General features: G+C 38.5%; 1 protein-coding gene across 4 annotated transcripts in view; it reads right to left on the bottom strand.

Moving 5' to 3' along the window:
- Nucleotides 1-20,585, bottom strand: part of LRP1B (LDL receptor related protein 1B) — a 753,798-nt gene that overhangs the window by 453,136 nt on the left and 280,077 nt on the right. For all 4 annotated transcript variants that reach the window (XM_069780765.1, XM_069780767.1, XM_069780768.1 and 1 more), the window contains one exon: nucleotides 14,126-14,263. In XM_069780765.1, coding sequence (XP_069636866.1) covers nucleotides 14,126-14,263 — 138 coding nt within the window. The remainder of the gene's footprint in view (nucleotides 1-14,125; nucleotides 14,264-20,585) is intronic.

Raw genomic sequence — 20,585 nt, 5'->3', positions numbered from 1 at the left:
ATGCCAGGGTGGACACGGACGTCTATAGAGCTGAGGTCCAACCCAGCCCAGTCGCTGGGCAGCTCTGTGTGAATTTACACTAGACCCAGCTTCTCCCTCCTGCTGCGTGCTGAGAACTTGCATATGTATCATGTACATCCTTAGGTATGTATCGTAAGTATTATGTATATCCTTAGGTATGCAGCAAGGGTTCTTTCTGACTTTGTGATGAGTCTTAGAAAACTGGAGGCATTTTGTAAATGCCTCCTCCCACCTGTAGACTCCTTTGGCATCAGGAGAGAAAAATTCCCTAGACTGGCAGAACATTTTTTTATTAAATGAAATGTATGGACTTTTTAAGGTATATAAATCATGAGATAGCAACTTTCTGCTTTTAACAGGAAATGTTTGTTAGTTCTTACATCCTGCAAATTTAATACTTTTAGCACTGGAATGATTCATGTCTTAACAACAGTTTCAAGGCAATATCAAGAAACCTGGCGCATACTGGTGGACTTCAAAACAAAAAGTTTTCAAATAGCAGAAAGCCTGATTTTCTGTAGGGATCATGTAAGGGCATTTTTTCTTTCATCTAGTCCTCCTTTGTAAACCCAAATAGAACACATATGTAAAAACCCAGTCACCTTTTCAGTAAGAGACAAAGCATCGATGGTCCCCATTTTACTTCATCTGAACAGTAATCCACATCATGCCACTGAAAGGTATGTTGCTATTTAAAGCATTTTTCCATTAAGCTTAAGAGGGGGAAATTACAGTTTGAAGATCACTGTGTTTTATCCTTTCCTCTAATACCAGACGTTAGGACCAACATGAGATTTGCTTTGGGTTTGTGTTTTCTTCTCTTCTCTGAAAATCAAAACATCCAGCTTGCCTGTGAAGGGCAGGAAGCAAGCCTAGGTTTTCCTGAAGGGCTAGTATAGCACTTCACCTTTTCATGCATCATATAACGTTCAAGTTTACCAGAAAGCAGAAGTATGGGCCCCACACTGTGTCCACTTAAATTTGTGAGTAATTCTCTGATTATTTTTTAGCATAAGTTATGAGTGTCAGTTCATGGCAGAAGAACAGTTGCACTTTGCAAAAGTATTTTTAATTACAATGTACCTTAAATGCAAATACTCAGGATGTCTGAACAGTTTTGGTTTTATGTAACTCTGCACATTTTATGTAACAATTTGCAGAACAGAACTTACTCACATCCTGTTTTATCCTCTTGATGCCACTCATGCCATTATTTTGACAATTTAAAACTATATTTGTGGCTCTGTTGCAGAAACTTAAAAACTACCTGCACATAAATGTTTCATGCCATTCTTCTATCAATTCATTGCCTTTCAATGAAGTAAAAAAGCTGAAATTTGCTAAAAGACAACTAAATGTTTTGCTACTTCAGAATTGTGAACTATTTTCTTTTTAATCTCTAAGTCTATGTCACTTTCTACAATAACGCCTTGATCCCAGATGGAACTGTTCTACCATAAATATTTTAAAATAGAACATAAAATATGACTTCACATTGGTTTTGTTCAAGAATTTTGTTTAGCAAGTAAATCAAGATCTGAATGCTCATTAAATGACGATGTTGGGTTTTAATCACTAAATTATAAGAGTCAATAACAAAGAATGCAACTAAACAAATGATTATGAAAATGATGACACAACCAGTCCAGGGCACAAGCTATTATTTTGGGACAGCTGCTGAAATCATCTTAGAACAACACCGAGGCAGCGTGCCATGGTGGTACCTTCTTATCGAGTTTAATAAACAGATTGAGATTGTTCCTTCAAGTACCAGAGCTTTACCCTAAAAGCAGAAAAAAACCCTCAAACCCTGCAGGGAATAGTTTCTGAATAGGCAGGGTGTGTTCCAGATGTCCAGAAAAAGGGGCAGAGCACCTAACTGCTCCTGTCCTTCAGCAGAGGGCATTTTCTCTCTTATATATCCCGTGACAAAAGTACATAGGTCACAGCTCCAATGCCTCTATTCCAAAAAGATCCTCCGAGGGTGTATTGGGCCTGCACGGCAAGGTTTTGGTAGTGCGGGGTTACAGGGATGGCTTCTGTGAGAAGCTGCTAGAAGCTTCCCCTATGTCTGATGATAGAGCCAATGCCAGTCAGATCCAAGACGGACCTGCTGCTGGCCCAGGCTGAGCCCATCAGTGCTGGTGGTAGTGTCCCTGGGAGAACAGATTTAAGAAGGGAAAAAGAAAACTGTGCTACTGCAGCCGAAGAGAGGAGTGAGAACACGTAAGAGAAACAACCCTGAAGACCCCAAGGTCAGTGAAGAAAGAGGGGGAGTAGGTGCTCCAGGTGTTGGAGCAGATTTTCCCCTGCAGCCCGTGGGGAAGACCATGGTGAGGCAGGCTGTCCCCCTGCAGCCCAGGGAGGTCCACGGGGGAGCAGATATCCACCTGCAGCCCGGGGAGAGAGGACCCCACGCCGGAGCAGGGGGATGCCGAAGAAGGCTGTGACCCTGTGGGAAGCCCGCGCTGGAGCAGTCTGTTCCTGAAGGACTGCAGCCCGTGGAAGGGACTCACACTGGAGCAGTTCGTGAAGAACTGCAGCCCATGGGAAGGACTCATGTTGGAGAAGTTTGTGAAGGACTGTCTCCCATGGGATGGACCCCACGCTGGAGCAGGGGAAGAGTGTGAGGAGTCCTGCCCATGAGGAGGAAGGAGCAGCAGAGACAACATGTGATGAACTGACCCCAACCCACATTCCCCATCCCCCTGCACCACTGGTGGGAGGAGGTAGAGAATCCGGGAGGAAAGTTAAGCCCAGGAAGAAAGGAGGGGTAGGGTGAAGGTGTTTTAAGATTTGGTTTTATTTCTCATTACCCTGCTCTGGTTGGTTGACAATAAATTAAGTTAATTTTCCCCAAGTCAAATCTGTTTTGCCCGTGATGGTAATTGATGAGTGATCTCTCCCTGTCCTCATCTCAACACACGAGCCTTTTGTTATATTTTCTCTCCCCTGTCCAGCTGAGGAGGGGAGTGATAGAGGAGCTCTGGTGGGCACCTGGTGTCCAGCCAGGGTCAACCCACCACAGGGGGTGAGCAGGCTTTGGCTGGGACCCTCTCACAGTTGTGTTACAAGTCTATGTAACTGATAAAAAGAGCTGCCTTTCCCATATGAAACTGGATTCACTTCTGCTAAAATTCTAGGAAATGCATATCATTAAAAGAGGGAAAAAGTCAATTAAACAAATGGCAGGTCCTACATCTGATGCATAATTTTGAAAGAGGCTATCAAATATGCAAGACCATTAGAAAATAAAAGGTACTTTAGACAGCAACAAATTGTGCTGAATTGCCTGCTAGTAATTAAAAAGTGCATTTGTTTAAAAGACCATACATAGTTCTTAATGAGTGAGGATTCTGACCTTCTATAGCTGGGCAAAGAGATGTGTTTGGGGCTTAAATTACTATAAATGAGTCTTTTATTTTAAAACACAGACATTTTCTATCTGGCTGATCTGGCTCTGGGAATGTGACATCAGCTCTTACGGAACCTCACACAAGCGCAGAAACCAAGCTGCATCATGAAGGGGTCAGAAAAGTGTCACTGTGCATTGGATAAACCTATTTTGGGAATCAAAATCTGGTCTGCTGCTAATTCCTTCTCTTTTTTAATCTTAGTGATCATCACTTCCTTTAAGAAAATGGGAAGGCTGACAATGGTCCATTGTTCCATTAATCCATCCCACGTATAAGATATCTTATCTTCCAAACACAATTTTTAATACTTTGCTACATGTAAATGGATTTTTAGAATGACTGGACAGACACAAATTATTTTAGAGAGATGCTAAATATAGTCTCAGAAAGTTTGATTTCATACGACATGTTCTACCACGATATCCCACAGGTAAAACGAGACATTCAGAGAGCAGCCAATACAACTATAGTAGCCTTATTCAACGCCAGTTGCACACCAGAAAACATTATCGTTTTGCAGAGAGTGGATCATGGTCACATCCTGAACTTTAAATATGGCTCATCTTTCTGCAGATGTAGCATTTTCCTAGAGTTTCTTAAAAGCAAAACCAAATCCTATACATATGTAAATGCTTAAACACCACCTGAATACAAGTCATTCAAAGAAATTAAGTGCATTTTTTGGTTTGGATAGGTCCAGTCCAGAAGCCTAAAATCATGGAAATGTTGCCATTAATTCCAGTAGGATTCAGGTCTAATCCTAACTAATTATTTTTTTTTTTTTATTCTTGCACACTGCTTATTTTAAATTTTTTGCAACAAGTGTCTTCACACTGGAAGAAGTTGTTAATGAACTTAACTTGAGAGAACATTATCTACACAAGGAACTGTAAATTAGGTCTATATTTTCTTGCCATATTGTGTTGGGTTTAAAAAACAATATTAGTAGAAATAATCTGTCTATTCTGCTATATGCTAAAGGTATAGATTATATCTGATTCACATGCATTACAGTTCTATTACATTTATTTTGTGAACAGTACTGAAGCATACATCAGTATCATTTTCTATCATCTGAAAATTTTCTGAACTTCACAGTTTGGGGTGAATTTTGGCTCTCTCCAAATTTCAAGGAATGGAAGTTTGTAGTATGTAGTATGGAAGTAGGCAGTTTCTTCAATTCAAAATCTCTAAGAACATGATGATAAATCATAACTTTTGACAATTTAAAACATATGTTGTGTACTGTCTTGCATACCGGTAAGAAAAGTGGTGTGTGGAGAACTGTGGTGAGATCAATGACGTTCTAAAGGACCGGCACCAACAACCAGACACACAAAGGGTAGAGCGATTAACTACCACAAAGAAATTATGATGACCATATAGATTGATACTACTGTATGCATAGCAATGATGCTTCCAATACACCCCTTTTCACAAGAGAGAAAATATTCTTAGGTTACGGAGTCACCTGGCAAACCTGTTTTCTTTTATGAGTCAGTGCAGTGGGAACACGTTCCTACTCTTTGACGAACATATTTCCAAACAGAGAGTACTGACTTAAAACAGGTCTGCTTTACTAGCCCTCACATGAAGGATTATACTGAACCTTGTTATTGACTGGTCTCTCTATTTTCCAGTTCTTGTTCTTACTTCATTGCTTCCAGTGATTCTTTTTACTTGCCATTTACTTTTTGTACTTTCCCATGGTACCACTTTTTCTTTTCTTTCTCACGCAGTTTTTAACTCTTTCCATTTCATCTCACAGTATTTTAATCTGTACATTTCACAGACAACTCAAATTATAGGCGTTACTCCTGTGAGTTAAAGACTAAGTTACACTTTCTTGACAGACTTTTGTGGAGAAAAGATGATTGAAATCTTCCAGAGAAGATATAATGAATTCTGAAAAATCAGTTTTTTGTATGCTCTGTGCATGTTCTTGCTTCTGAGTGGAAGACCAAGAGTGATTTCTCAAAGTGTCAAAGCGAACTTCTTCACACCACTGAATATTATCAATCTCACTTAACACTGCTGGTGACATCTTGACTTGTTTATCATAGTCTAAGAAATGATGGTAACTTTTAATTTTTAAACCATATTACACAATTTGAAAATGACTTAGACTTTTTGATTATACAGTTTCATGAGCTTAAAATTGCAAAATGCAAGAAGTGGGATGCGGTAAGAAATTAAAGTCCTTGTCTAGAAGAAACAATGATGAGTTCTCTTCTTTTCAGCTATTAATTGTACTGTGTGAAAAGGCAGAATACGGTGTATGCTGTATATACATGACCAGGCAGGTGGACATTGTGTAGAGGCATATGTATTCCAGGCAGGACTACACCTACCCCAGCTCCCAGAATTTACCCACTTTGTTTAACAATACACAACTAATTGCTGAGCTAGGAACAAGTGAGAGACTACAATTGGTCTCTTTGCAATGAGAATTCAAATGCACACTCCTGGAGCTTTAAATATTTGCTATAATAAATGTTTAACTGTTTATTCCACAGAGAAGAGCACCATGAGGAGCAAAAGCATCCCCCATGCAGGACATCTCGTAGTTTGCTCATTTGTTTATTCACCTTGGGAAGATAAGGAGCTGGGAAGTCAAATCCCCTCAGGCAGGGAGTGAAAGAACTTGAAACCAAGTCTCATAATTTAGCTTGGCTGAGGACTCCTGGGGCAGAAAACTGACAACTGCACTTCTGACAAATTATGTGATGCCAGCCTCAGAATTTGCTCTTTTCTTTCCTCTTTTCCTTCTTCAATTTAATACCATTCTGTAAATTTAGGTCGACTTTATGAATAGCTTTAGGAGGACCAAACCCACATTTTTAAGCACACATGCCTTTCACTTAATTTTCTTCCTCACTTCAAACACCAGGTTGCCCAATTATTACAAAACTCTGTTGATATGAGTAATGAATAGGCAAATAACATCACTGGAGTAAGTGGCTATGGAAATTTAATAATCACCTGTTTTATTGATGGACAGGTGTTTCAGATGCATTCTTCCTCATCAGATATAATTTTACTATTAGTTAGTGTAAGAAATATTAATTGAATTCTTACTCTATAGGTTTAAATTTAAAAGTTCCTGTATATTCTGAAAAAGAAAAAATGCTTAAAATGAAACTGAAAAAAGTATTACTCCATCTAAATAAGATTTCAGTACGTTTAAGCTATGCCCCACACCCCAAATATTGGTGACAATAGCTGAAGATAAACCTTGTGCTATTGTTCTCCCTACGCCTCAAGGTTACTAGCGTTTCGTAAGCATTTGCTGTCAGGTCCTAGTTTCTCCTCACTGAAAAGCCATCTCCAATGCCTATATATTAAAAATGCAGTTAAGATATACTCTCTGATGTGAACTAATGGGAGCCAGGCAGCAGCTACAATTCCTGCTTGCGGGGTGAGTTTATGAGCGTCAGGTTTTTTGCCATGTGAATATATCTGGAGCTCCTGATATAGAGATTATGCCCAGAGTATTTATCTTCATAAAAGTACTTTGAAATTTATTTGTATAAAAAACATCTTACACTTCATAACGTAAGATAATTCCTTAAAGAGCTTTACTAGCTGTAAGAGGGAAAAATAATCAGGTAACCACACACGCTAATCAACAGAAAGATAATAAAAATTGCCGAGTAAAACTGAAATAGGGGTGCTTCTAGTAAGAGTTTAAATGTTTGTTTTCTTTTCTCAATAGAGGGCAGCCTCAAACAGTAACAGCACACAACAACAGCAGGCAACAATAAATACCATTTAACCTAAATCCCTGGAAAGTAGAACAAAGCTTTCTCACATCATTCCATTGCATGCCCTACAACATTGACTGTAGCTGTTTTCATCAGGTTTGTGTAGCCCAAGACGGTTAACTACCATCACGACTAACCGGTCCTCTTAACTACCATGTTCTTGTTTAAAATATGACACGTTAACATGTCTACTACACTTTGTGCATTTTATTAGGCAACAGGGTCATGGAAAAACTGAAATAGTGGAGTTATAATCTTGCTCCTCTCTCTCATAAAGAAAATTAAAAACAACTGCGTGGTGCAGGCATTAAACACTGAATTTCCTATTGTATACATGGTTTCCATGACCTTGAAGAAAGTATATGTATTTAAAACATGTGTGCTAAATAGGAAAACTAATCCGTATTTGTATTCAGGGAGGCCATAACGGACCGACACTCGATTTTACCAGTAAGGAACAGTGTCCAACATTTTCTCCCAGGAAAATGAATACTGCAACTTGAAATGGAAATACTGATTGCAAGCAGGTAAAACATACATCGCTCCTTCAATGGACAAGATCACAACACTCTACACAAACTGTGTACTACATAATGATCTGTTATTGTACATTATTATCATATATGGTCAAACATTTAAATTCTACACTTAATTTGCCACATAGACAATGCTGATACCTTAACAATTGTGTTCATTTGTGTATTCTGGCCTAAAAATCTCTTTAGCAACAGCCCATAAAAAGTGGGATGAAATCATATCACTCAAATGTCTCCCACTGCTCTATCCCCTTGCCAACCACCTTCAATTTGCTTTGCTGCAATAGGATTCTGTGGTAGAAAGTTATTAAATCACCAAGCCCATGACTTCTTTGTCTTGACAGCAGAATAGACTAAATGACCTTGGCTAATTTCAGTGAGCCACATCATGCTCTATTAAGGCAAAAAGACGTGAAAGAGAGTAATATACAAGAAATTGGATATTTGGATAGTGAAATGAGGAGATGCAATAAAACCAAAAAAAGCAAAATAAGCCCTCGCCCAGACAAATGTAGTTACTTACTAGCAGCTCTGTTCCAAAGCAAAAATACCTATGATCGTCTTATTTTAGTGCCTACACTTTTTTCTCTTTTCTGTCTTACAACCACAAGAAAAAAGCTTGATGCAGAAGGCAGAGCGGTTGCAAAGGGAATCATTTTGAATGTTACCTGATGGTTTCAGCAGCCCCACTGGTACATCAGGAGCACTGTGAGATTTCCTGGGGGTCCAAGGATTCAGTAACCTGATGTGACACTTTGTACATCACAGTCTTAAAGGATGACTGATTTAAAGCTTGTCAGAATAAACTAAATGAGTTTACAGGGATTTCTTTTGCAGGTGTGCACTACTTCTAGAAACAGTCTCATGAGAAAATGGTGGGAACATTTATAATTCTAGACTAATTTAGGTTTTCTTTGTTACCTTGTTACATGACTTCATGAGAAAGGAAAAAAAAAGGAAAAAAAGTAAGACTAGGATCTAAATGTAGCTCCATAACTTTCAGTTTTATGATTTTGCCTTATTCATGAAAGGCCTGAAGTTTCCATAAAATTCTGAAATTTGTATTTTCCCCTCTGGTAAACACTAATTAAAATTTCCCAGTGTTCCAGCTGTAGAAGTGCCATAAGAAAAATATGATTCAGTAACAGTAGCACTTATCTTCACCTTATGATAACAATTCATTCAAAAACCTAAAGAGAAAAATAATACTCTGATTATAGGCTGCTACAAACAGAACAATTATTTGGCCAAATCTTCTGTATGTGTGTTCTGTAGTTTTTTAGTACTAAATGATCCGAAGTTCGCCTTTGTATATTTTATTGACTAGAGATCATGGTTCAGTTCACAGTTAACAAAGATCCAAATAAACTGAAGACTTGGAAGGATTCTATGAGATCTCTTATGTTCAGTCAAAATTTCAGTTTTTATTAAAAAAGAAAGTATTTCAACTAACCTCTGTGATCTCTCCTAGATTTTCTTAAACTTAATTAACCTACTAAAATACATTGGGTTACATCTAGTTAATATATCAAACAAAAATTTGAAGTTATTCTCATAAGATATTTAGTCTTCCAAAGGTAATGCAGATTCTCCTGTATTCCCAGGCTTGCCGTGTCAACAGCGCTAGGTAGGCAGACAGGTAGACATGCAGGCAATTACCTTATGTATAGTGACTCTCCAAATAGCAAGGGGCTTTAATGGATGTTGCAGTCTTGCTATTATGATTAATTTCAATATGAGATGGTATAAGCAATCCAAATAATCAGTATTTCGGATGGGAAAAGATACAGTCACATTTTTCATGCAACTCCATCTTCAGTGGGGAGCTGCTGTGATTCAGAGCCAGGAAGAAAAATGTCCTAAGGTCTGCTGAGCCCTGGTCCAGTGACTCCTACTGGATACTGGCCAGATACTATTGGTAGCTAATCAGTAGCAGCTACTAGAATAAGAGAAAGCGTCCTCAAAAACCTGCTCAACTCCTTGCACATCAGGGTTTTGGCGCAAGTAGACTTCCAGGGAATCCCTACAGCACTCCCGCTTTCCCCTTAACAAAGCCTTGGCTTTTCCATCCTCAAACCAAAGTAGAGAGCATAACCCGCATCAAGGCTGTGACAGAAGACCATTTAATGAGATCCCAATGTACTTTATGGTGAACGTGTCCATTGGAGAGGTGTACATGCAGACTATTAATGCTGTTACTATTTTGTCTTGTCAGGTAGGATGGATGCACTTGCTGCATTATTCCCATTGCATAATACAACACAGTCCACAGAAGAGCAATGGATACTGCAGTATAATGCAAAATACACTTCAACTTTAAAGTCAGAGCATCAGCGTGTAATTAGTGCCTTCACTGGGCTCTTACCTGGGTCTCTTAATTTCATGTCAGTTTTACTTCTTGGTGATTGTTCCAAAAATGTCCCATTTTATAACAACTTCGCATAAGCCAAAGATATGCAGAGTACTTGCGATAGCATTTTTTTCAGTATTCTTTTAGTATTTTCTGACTGCAATATTGAGAATTTTAGCCTTACTATTCCTGCACCTATTAATAATAACTTAGCCCTGAAGTTAGTTAAGTGAAAAAGGACATTTCTGTATTCTGTAAAAGTTCTCCTTTTCTAGAGCTCTAACTCAGAGACAGACCAATCATTTTTTTGCCATATATATATATATAGTACTAATTTATAAAACTGTACAGATCACCTCTGCAGCCCTATAAAAAAAGCCTTTCTAAGATTCACAGTGATTGTAATTCTCTAGAAATTATCTTAAGGATATATCTAATCCTTTACCTACTCAAGGCCAGGTTACTCTGTCTAATCCATAATGGATATTTGTCTAAGCTGTTCCTAAAGCCTTCAGGAAAAAAATGAGGTATTTTAACCTTCAAAAGATCACAAAATAGAGGCTGGAGCATGCTGTAGCCATATGACGCCTACTTTGACCACAGCCAGACCCAGTTCCAGTCCCGTATCAGCAATGCCCCCGGCAACCTCATATGCGACTGGGATGAACCATGGGAAGGAACGACTTAGAGCTAATAGTTCAGCTTGCAATAATTCGGTGACTCCCCTGTGGCAGAAGACTTCTCAGCTCATCGCATGGCTGAGCTTTAAAAGTGGCTGAAAACCCAACTGAAATAAAGACCTGGCTTTCAAAAGAAACCTGAAGAACTGTGTTAAAGAAAGAAACTTAATTGTCAAGAGCAGCTCCGGATCAGTCCTCTACCAGAACTACTCAAGCTTGAGTCTAGTTTTGGCATTGGTAAATTTTATCTGAGCCTTATCAAGCCTCCAAATAGTTGATGGGCACCAACTCCCCCATTCAGCAGGATTGCATGGTGGTGAAATTATCTGGTGAATCTCAGAAAGCTGAACAGCCCCAGCCTAAGGTTTTTAGGAGGGTTTAGTATATACTTTGATCCCTTGCTTATTCAGCCTCTCTAAAGCATTCTTTAATTAGTCAAAAAATAGAAAGGAATCTGAAATGACCAAATACAGATATCTTATCAGTATTATGCGCTGTGAGTTTCAGTTTCAGTGAACCACACACCCCTTCTCCTCTGAAGGACATTGAAACACATAATGTGAAACAACCATACATAATAGAACATTTTTTATTTCATATTGCCACAACCTCTCCTGAATTTATGCATTACATTCACCAGAAAAAATGCATATGTGCCTGAAATAAAAGATGATGAGACAGGAATGTCATTGTATTTACTACTATTTCCTTGAAATTTCACATATATTACCATTTCACACTGCAGATATGATCATATTTTTACTTGCCCAGGGAAAGGTGCAGGCCTGAATATATCTCTCAAAGATCATAATATAATGAATTAACATAAGAATGTTAAATTTAGAGAAAGAAATTCCAGATACTGAATGCTTATATACCATTAGTTCTTAGGCATTATTATAAGCTTTAACCCCTGTGGAGTTGTGACCTGTACACTGAAATGGTCTTTGCCATGGTCACCCATGCCATACTTCATATCATAACTTATTTTCCTGGTGCACAGACCGTGACTTATTTACACTGCACTATCAGTGTCGCTAGCAATAGATTATTTTAACAAAGTCAGCTCTGTGACCAACTGAGTTGTTTGCAATCAATTATTTAAAACTGCTACTATCCTCTTGATCAATCAAAAATTTCATATGAACAATGTTTACTAAAGAGAAACAGAATGCCATTTGTGTTACTAATATCAAGAAAAAGCTAACTATTTGGCTAGGTTTCTGAAGCAACTTTGCAGCTTTTGACTCAATCGTTACTCATGTATTGTTCTGATATAAAGATATATACAGAGAGAATAATTTCAAGTATACTGCATTCATACCAAATATCTAATACATAGGAATGTATCACAATGAGACATTAGTGGCAGTTAGTAGTATCAAACTACATGATCATAATGTAAAGTTACTGTTTTCTATATCCTTTGGCTTTGCTGATAGAAACATGTTGCTGATAGAAATGTGTCCACTAATAATTTCAAGAACTGCCTCTAATAAGCAAATCAAAATACCCAACTGCTACAAAAATCATTATTAATGAATTAACCACTTATTAGATGAGGTACTGGGAGACAACTTTAAATTCTTAATAAAATATAATATTAAAGAACTTCATTATCTATGTGTTCTGTGTGGTTTAGATGAAATATTTGTTTAGAATATTTTACTAAATTCTATGGTAATTTATTAGATCAGACATTAATTTTTCCATTGGAAGTTTTCATATTCATATATGATAATAAATAAAGGAGTAGGAATCAACATGAACCTTACAAGGTGTATTTGAGCATAAATTAAAAGGGCATGAATAAAGATTATGTATTTTATGTGCTATCACTTTCCAAAGTACAGGCTACATATACAAAGTGCTACATATGAAAACCAAGCATATTTAATTTACACTAACATAGGATTTTATTTTTAGTCTATTTATTTTTTTCTGATTCCATTACTCTCCTAATTTAATGACTTAAAATACAATAAAAATGCAAGAGCTATAATACAATAATTATTCAGCACTGGAAGTTTTTAATCCTCTGCCATTTAATCAAGAGTAATTTATACAAATACATGAATTATTGAGGAATATACATTTAAACAGTGCTTAACGGATCAATACTGTTCTCTGAAAAACAACTCATCTCCAACTTCAGAAAGATTCAATATAGGCCAAATACTGCTTTGGCCAGTTTAACTTTTGGGGGGTTATGGATGCTGGGACCAGTGCTAAAAACAGTATGCTGACACAAATTTTGATTTTGTGTAATGCTCATTGAACAAGGAATATACAAAAGTAGAGCCTTCAAGAAAAGAAATGATTCCTATCACTGTGAATAAGAATTGTCATGTATTTTATGACAGCCTGTATGCTTACCTGGTTATATAAAAATAACTATTTGTAGTTTTGTGAAGTCAGCAGTATTACACTGATTAATTCCAGAGGGCTTTTTTTCTTTTTTTTCATATGGCTTATTTTTGGTGCGGGCTTAGATTTTACTATAACAGTTCTGGAAATCTGTCCACATGAACTTTTAAATTCTAATTTAACTTTTTGATCTATACCATTAATTGTACCTTTTACTGTAGATTGTCACACTGGATTGTATCAGAAGTCCCAGGACCTGTCTTGAGTTTCTGGTTTCGAACATGGGATATGTTGAGGACCATCAACAATCATTTGCCTAGCAGTAAAGTCTATTGACTGAGAATAACTGACATGTGAATGACTCATGGTATCCAACATTTGGACTTAATATGGCAGCCTTATAACTATCCACAAGGCAGACCTTAATAAGTCTTCTGCGTAGTACAGCTCAGGTATTAAAAAAAGTCGACCTTCACCAATTTCTCCTTAAGATTTCTCATTGCCAGAATTTGGTAACTACACTCTTAAACAGTAGATTATTAGAATAAAATCTCCCCCCCCCCCAACAAGTCCTCAAAGCAGAATAACGCTCATAGCAAATCTGATGTATTTTTCACTGTTTTTCTTTGCTTTTTTTTGTTTAAACAAAAGTTATAAGGAAAAAAAATATTATGGCAGTGTGCTGCCCAACCTTTGCTCCCTAAGAAAGGGCTTCCTCATCCTTCTTTTGGTATAACTATGTCCATCATACAAGGTTAGTAATTGTTAACAGAAAAAGTCTGAAAACCTGTAGGGGCTTTTTACTTATATTTGCTTCACACAAAATATTTTTAAAATGAACTTGAAAAATACATTAAAATACGCCTCTATCAATCCATTTTTGTTTTATATGTATTCCCAAGAACAAGGTTCTGGTTTTCTTTGAATTAAAAAATAAAATACAGCAGAAGACTTCAGGTCAAAGCATTTTTGTCTCAGCAAATTTACTTACCCCGGCAATGAACTCCTTCGTCATACCCATCAGAACAGTCATAAACACCATTGCAGAGCTGGGACAAGTGGATGCATTTGTTTGTACCGATGCAGCTAACATAATTCGGGATGCACTTGAAATCTGCTTCCTCGGGACCTAAAAAATACACAGAAGATTTCTTATACATATTTTTATATCTACAACAAGGCAAAGAAAGTTCTATATGGCATTTCCATTTTAAAGCTAAGGGCAACACTCCGTGTATTAGTCCATTTTGCAGATTTTTAGTGCATTAGCATTGCAGCATTTAGGAGTATTAAAATCACCAACAAATGATTAGTGCAATTAAAAGGAAATCAATGGGTCATAGAGGATTATTTCCCAAAATACAGGTGTTACAGATGCTAAAATTAAGCTTTGCAAACATTAAAGTGTCATAAAATTTTCAACTGCTTTGTGAATATCCTATCATATCAAGAGTTACATCAAGAGTAATAGGTACCAGTATTTACATTCATTGTTGTGCTATATAGATAATTTTGGATATTTATGAAATTACATATAAATGTTACATATTTCTGGCTGCATTAGATCAGAGAAACTGTTCCTACAGCCCAGGAGTCGGCCTCTGAAACTGCGCAGTACAGGATGGTAGGGAGAGGATAAGGATGCTGTGATTGCTCCCTTTGCAGCCATCCCAACTGCAATCACTCTGTGTCCCCTTATCCCTGAAGTGTTAAGTACAGGCATTTTTGAGGAAGTTCAGGGAATTTTGAGGATCTCTTTTGATTATTTCTTAGAGAGGGTTCTGACTGATAAAAAAACCAACTAACATAATTTCACATGACAAAGTCTTTCAGTCTTTTAACACGCTGCAAAGAACATTTAGAGGTCTGAAGGGTTTAGCTCAATTAGAGGATGAATCATAATGTATACACAGTATATGATTAGATACACAAAGACTGAAGGTGGGGAAATTTTACAGGAAACAACTTAAAGCTCCTTGATTGCATGTGTTGGAGCCTTGAGTCTGTGCTAAACTCTGACAGCTTGTAACAGTCCTCAAGGGAAATGTACCCTAGGATGCACTGTGCTCAAGTGCAATACGCTTTCACCTTCTTCGAGGCACTAACTCCAGGACGAAGGACAAAAATCACAGGCAGTAGCTGAAAGCTCCCTTGTAAGTGGGAAAATCTCAGCTTTGGCAGATCTGATCTCTTGAAGTCAGCAGGAGAAAGCAAAGGAGAGCTCTGGGGGGAATTTACAATTTCTGTAACAAATACAGATAGGTCTTAGCACAACCCATTAAACAAATCTCCTAACTTAAAAAACTTGTCCCAATTAGACAACTTAAAATTCAAAATTCCCACTGTCATGCTACACATCAGGAAGCCATCCACGATTTAGAGTGTTGCCCTTCCCCAAGCAGAGCACGCACCCCTAAAACGCGCATCCACCGAGCAGGAAGGCATGACGTCCAGCGTCCTGCTTCCCTCCTCTGACCCTTCCAGCTTCACACCTTGCACCAATGGACAGACACCAATTACATCCTTGATTAATAAAAACATAGCACACTGGTACTAGGGATAAAAAGGCAATGTGGAGATGAATGTACTCTGTCTCAAACAATTTGTGTGCTTCCAGGATGAAAAAAACCCCATATTTTTTATTATGGCCATATGCTACATACACTCTTTCAAGAAAACTGCATTCCTAAGCTAATGATAAGGGGTCTAAATACCTTTTGAAGTCAAAGAAGAGAAACAACTATCCTCACTATGCTCTATGTTGAATAAGTGCTTAGCAAATGTAGAAGTATTAAAACACTTCACAAATAATATATTTTTCCTGTATTTTCCAGTAAAATATAGGAGGAAATTAACAACAGAAAGTTGAGAGATAATTAAAACTTATCTAGATGTTAGGATTTGAAGACCACGGTAATAAGAATCAGAGAGATGTGACCTCCTGGTGCTGGCGGAGACCCCTGAACCATGCAACAAAAAAGAGATGGGGGCAATGGGCCACTGGGTGGGGCTTTGGGTTTTTGGTTTTTTTGCTTGGGCTTCGGGCATTTCACTTTTTTTTTTTGTTACATGAATGTAGGACACTTCATCCTATGAAGCATCCCATGCACACATGTGCATACAGCTCACTAAAGAACCCAAAACCTCTAGCAGTACCCAGCATTCCTCCAGGACAGGTTTCACTTTCAAAGAAGAACATAAATAAAGCAGATTAGGATAGTCAAGTGCTCAGTGTCAGGTAGGTCATATAAAACTGAAAGGTTTAATTTGATTCCCATTTCAGTTGCATCAGGACTTGAAGGCACCTAACATTTAACAAAACCAAACTAATCTTTTGATTTGCCATTTATAGCACACTTATTCATTGCATTAGGCTAACTGCGAATAGAGTGTGAGGTGTAAAAAAGATCTTTTCTTCTAAAATAGAGAACATTCATTAAAAAAACTTAGATCTGTGAAGCAGGTAAACCATGGTACTTGCATTACTTACATACAAACCTAGATTGCTAGAGGGCTTTCAGCATTCATACCTTATCAAACAGAAAACTAAGATCTGTGACCAAAAATATATAAGAGTATATATTTCTCCTCTAAATTTAATGAGTGAAAAGAATGAATCTCTTAATTAACATTTAAAATCTCAGTAGGACTAGTCTGGTATGCTCCTGTCTAAAGATTTTGAGATTTAATTTTGATTTGACGCTTCTTGCTTTTAAAATACAAGATTCCTTCAGGACACAAACATCCGGCAATTTTAAATATATTGTCTAACTAAAATACTAGTAGGGGAGCTTCCTAAATTAGATTTCTTTGATTGGGAACTGCATATGAGGGGAAACTGAAATATCGTCAAAGAAGTAATACATTTTGTTTTCAAGAGAAATTTTGTGCACCCTTTGTGAAAACAGAAAGGTTACGATTAGAAGCAATTAACTTATTCATGTGATTAAGATAAATTCATATGTACTTTCTGTTTCCTTACTAGCATGAACCTATGGAAGTCAACTTGACTTCCAAATGAAGATGAACGTCAGTCCAAAAAAGCCGTTTTATAGAAGACCTGTAACCTATTTTGTCTGCAAAATGACTCTAAAAGGTAACAGGTCTCAATCATCCAACAATGTCAGTGGAACAAGACAGCATGTCCCAAGGCATTCCTGATCACAATTCCTACCACCGTCACTGAATAAAAAAAAAATAAGCTAAACAAAGTGGCATGTTGCGATGCCTTTGAAACAGCACATGCTTTTCCCACTGAATTCTGAAATGTCTAATGCAAATAAAGATGAGTAGCATTTTATCTTTGAGATAAAAATAATTGAGAGCAGCCCTGAGGAGAAGGACTTGGGGTGTTGGTTGACAAGAAGCTCAACATGACCTGGCAATGTGTGCTTGAAGCCCAGAAAGCCAACCGTATCCTGGGCTGCATCCAAAGTGTGACCAGCAGGTCAAGGGACGTGATTCTCCCCCTCTACTCCGCTCTCATAAAACCCCACCTGGAGTACTGCATTCAGCTCTGGGGCTCCCAACATAGGAAGGACATGGACCTGTTGGAGGGAGTCCAGAGGAGGGCCACGAAGATGCTGGAGCACCTCTCCTATGAAGACAGGCTGAGAGACTTGGGGTTGTTCAGCCTGGAGAAGAGAAGGCTCCGGGAAGACCTTACAGCAGCCTTCCAGTACCTAAAGGGGGCCTACAGGAAAGCTGGAGAGGGACTTCTTCCAAGGGCATGTAGCGATAGGATAAGGAGTAATGGCTTTGAACTGAAAGAGGGCAGATTTAGGTTAGATGTAAGGAAGTTCTTCACTGTAGGGTGGTGAGGCACTGGAACAGGTTGCCCAGAGAGGTTGTGGCTGCCCCATCCCTGGCAGTGTTCCAGGCCAGGTTGGATGGGGCTTGGAGCAACCTGGTCTAGTGGAAGGTGTCCCTGCCCAGGGCAGGGGGGTTGCAACTAGACGATCTTTAAGGTCCCTGCCAACCCAAACAATTCTATGATCTTGTTTACTCCTCTTCCCTCTTTCTTTAACAGACAGCTGCTTCTGGCAGCTTTATCAAGTGCACTTTGGGAAAAGGAATTTAAAAGTGTTCCTCAAAATAATCTCAGGGTATTTTACATCAGTGTAAGAACGTTAAGAATATAAAACGGATGGTGTCTTTTCTTCCCTTCAAAAGACACAGTAATTCCTAGCCTTGCCAGTTGGTGGAAAAATAGTCAAAACCACCGGCTGCAATAATGGTAATACATCTCGATGTTTCAAACACTCATACTAGGACACTGCTTGGAGGGTGAAGAGGATGGAAGCAGCATTGCTCATGCAGTGCTGTGCAGCTCAAGAGACTCTGGCTCAGGAAACTGAGTAACTGTCTCCTTGGTATAACTGCACGTTAACAGATGGCTAAATGAGAATGGGAAAAAAAAAGCTGAGCTGCAGAAAGGTGAGCCAGGGGCTGTGGGGGATCCTCCCGGGGCTGGCAGCATGGCCATCCCACCAAAACTGGGAGGTGGCCACGCCAGCCCCAGCCTGGGACGTTGGCCACCTCAGTGGGGATGTGCCACAATGTCTTCTCACGGGAGCGGTCAGGATCAGGCCCACCCTGGTGAGGGTACCAAGGTTAGACAAAGTCCTGGGAAGGCCAGGTGGGGCCAGGTGGATGGGTCACTTTTCCAAATCCTCCGGAAGGCAGGCTGTGCCCAGGAGCAGACAGGCTGAAAACAGAAGGACAGCGATTCATTTCAGATCCAGATTTCTTTGGCTGTTGAATTGACTGGGACGGCCATTTCTGATTTGGTCACACTGTGTCAGGGCTCACTGCACTTTCCCAGCATGTGAGAAAGCATGGAAGAAAACTGCACCGTGCTTTGGCAAGACCTGTGCAGTGTACAGTGAATCTACATGAAGTCCCTTCAACGAAAGTGCCTGTGCTTCAGTGGGGCCCGAGAAGAGGTAAGAGAGTCCTTGTGATACCCTCCAGCAGGAGAAAATGGAATCAAACACAACATCTGGTTTCCCACCAAAGCAGCATCATGAGAAAGTATTAAAGGCCACAGTCAGAATTAGCAGAGAATTTTACCATGCACTTTTGACATGGTATCTGTCTTGAAATTGGGCTTGACCAAAACTGTACCTGCCTCACTTCAGGCTCATGCTATACTAAATTTCAAACTAGAGAATGCAACTGAGAATCTACAAGCTGATTATTTCCAATAGTTTTTGTTATCATAAGCAATATACAAGTGTTTATTAGCAAAAATTATAGATGAACATTATTTCATTATGTATGTTTCCTTCTTCTAAAAACACTCCCCCTAATTTAATGTAAACGAAGGTACAACTTTCTGTGTTAAGTTTACTAAGGAGTTACAGAGTATGAATAAAAGATATTTGCAAAGATCATACAGATACCCAGACTAAAGGAGACATGCTAGGGTGCCCAGAACAAATTCAAGGTCCTCAAAAAGTTATTAAATTACAGTGAAACACACACTCCCACTTCTTGCAAATTCATTTAGAGATGCTCATATTTGACATCTGTTACAAAAAAAAGCAGCAAAGCTGCTACTTCTGAGTTTATTTTTTCACCTTTGTCTTTCTCAGCTAAGTTTTTACAAAGTGCTTTTTCTTTCAACATCTCAGGTAAGTAGTTAAGACTTTTAAATAAGAGACTAGGCAGCCAAATGTGGTGCATCCCTTTTACATCACTGCATCCAATTTACTTGAAGACCATCAATTTTCTAGCAGCTCTAATCCTGGGCTGTCCTCAGCCACAAGAAACAATTATACCAAGCTGTGGGATGCCTTCAAAATTTCCATTTGTGTTGTACATCAGTGACTTACAGATCCATCCTGCTCTCCTAAGTGTCTTTATGGAGTGAACCTTCTCCACAGTGAACAGTTATCCTGAACAAAACCTTATTCCGCTGGTTCAATGGCCTTTGAATTCAACTCTGTTTGCACGTGTAGGTGGGAACACTGGAAAAGGTATTTTGTACCTTTCCAGGTACAAAAGCACCAACACACAGTGGATAGAATGAATCTGACCCAAAAAGAAAATTGATAATTTTGATGCAAATAACAAAGTTGTCAAAAAATGTCTTTTAGTCTTCTGACTGCAGCACACATTCCTCTAGAGAAGTTTTGGTATAGCAACTACCTAAGTCTTCTCTGTGATGTTATCAAATGAAGTTGATTAATGACTCTAATTAAGCAAAAATAGCCCAATGTTTAAGAAAGAATAATCCACACAACCTTTAGGATCTCTCTGGACAAATATGGGCTTATATGAAAATACTCCACTATGGTGCAATACGGTATGTGGGTTGTCAAACACATGCATAAGATTGTGAGACCTGTTTCTCCCTGTTAACTCGTCTCCATAGCAGGGCCACTACCCCGTTCCTACTGTAAAGCATGGTATAGGATATTTAAGGTTGCAGAACTGATTAAAAAACT

This window comes from Haliaeetus albicilla, chromosome 4 (assembly GCF_947461875.1).
Source record: "Haliaeetus albicilla chromosome 4, bHalAlb1.1, whole genome shotgun sequence".
Lineage (NCBI taxonomy): Eukaryota > Metazoa > Chordata > Aves > Accipitriformes > Accipitridae > Haliaeetus > Haliaeetus albicilla.
The sequence above is the reverse complement of the archived record's forward strand: the minus strand, read 5'-3'. Positions and strand labels throughout refer to the sequence as shown.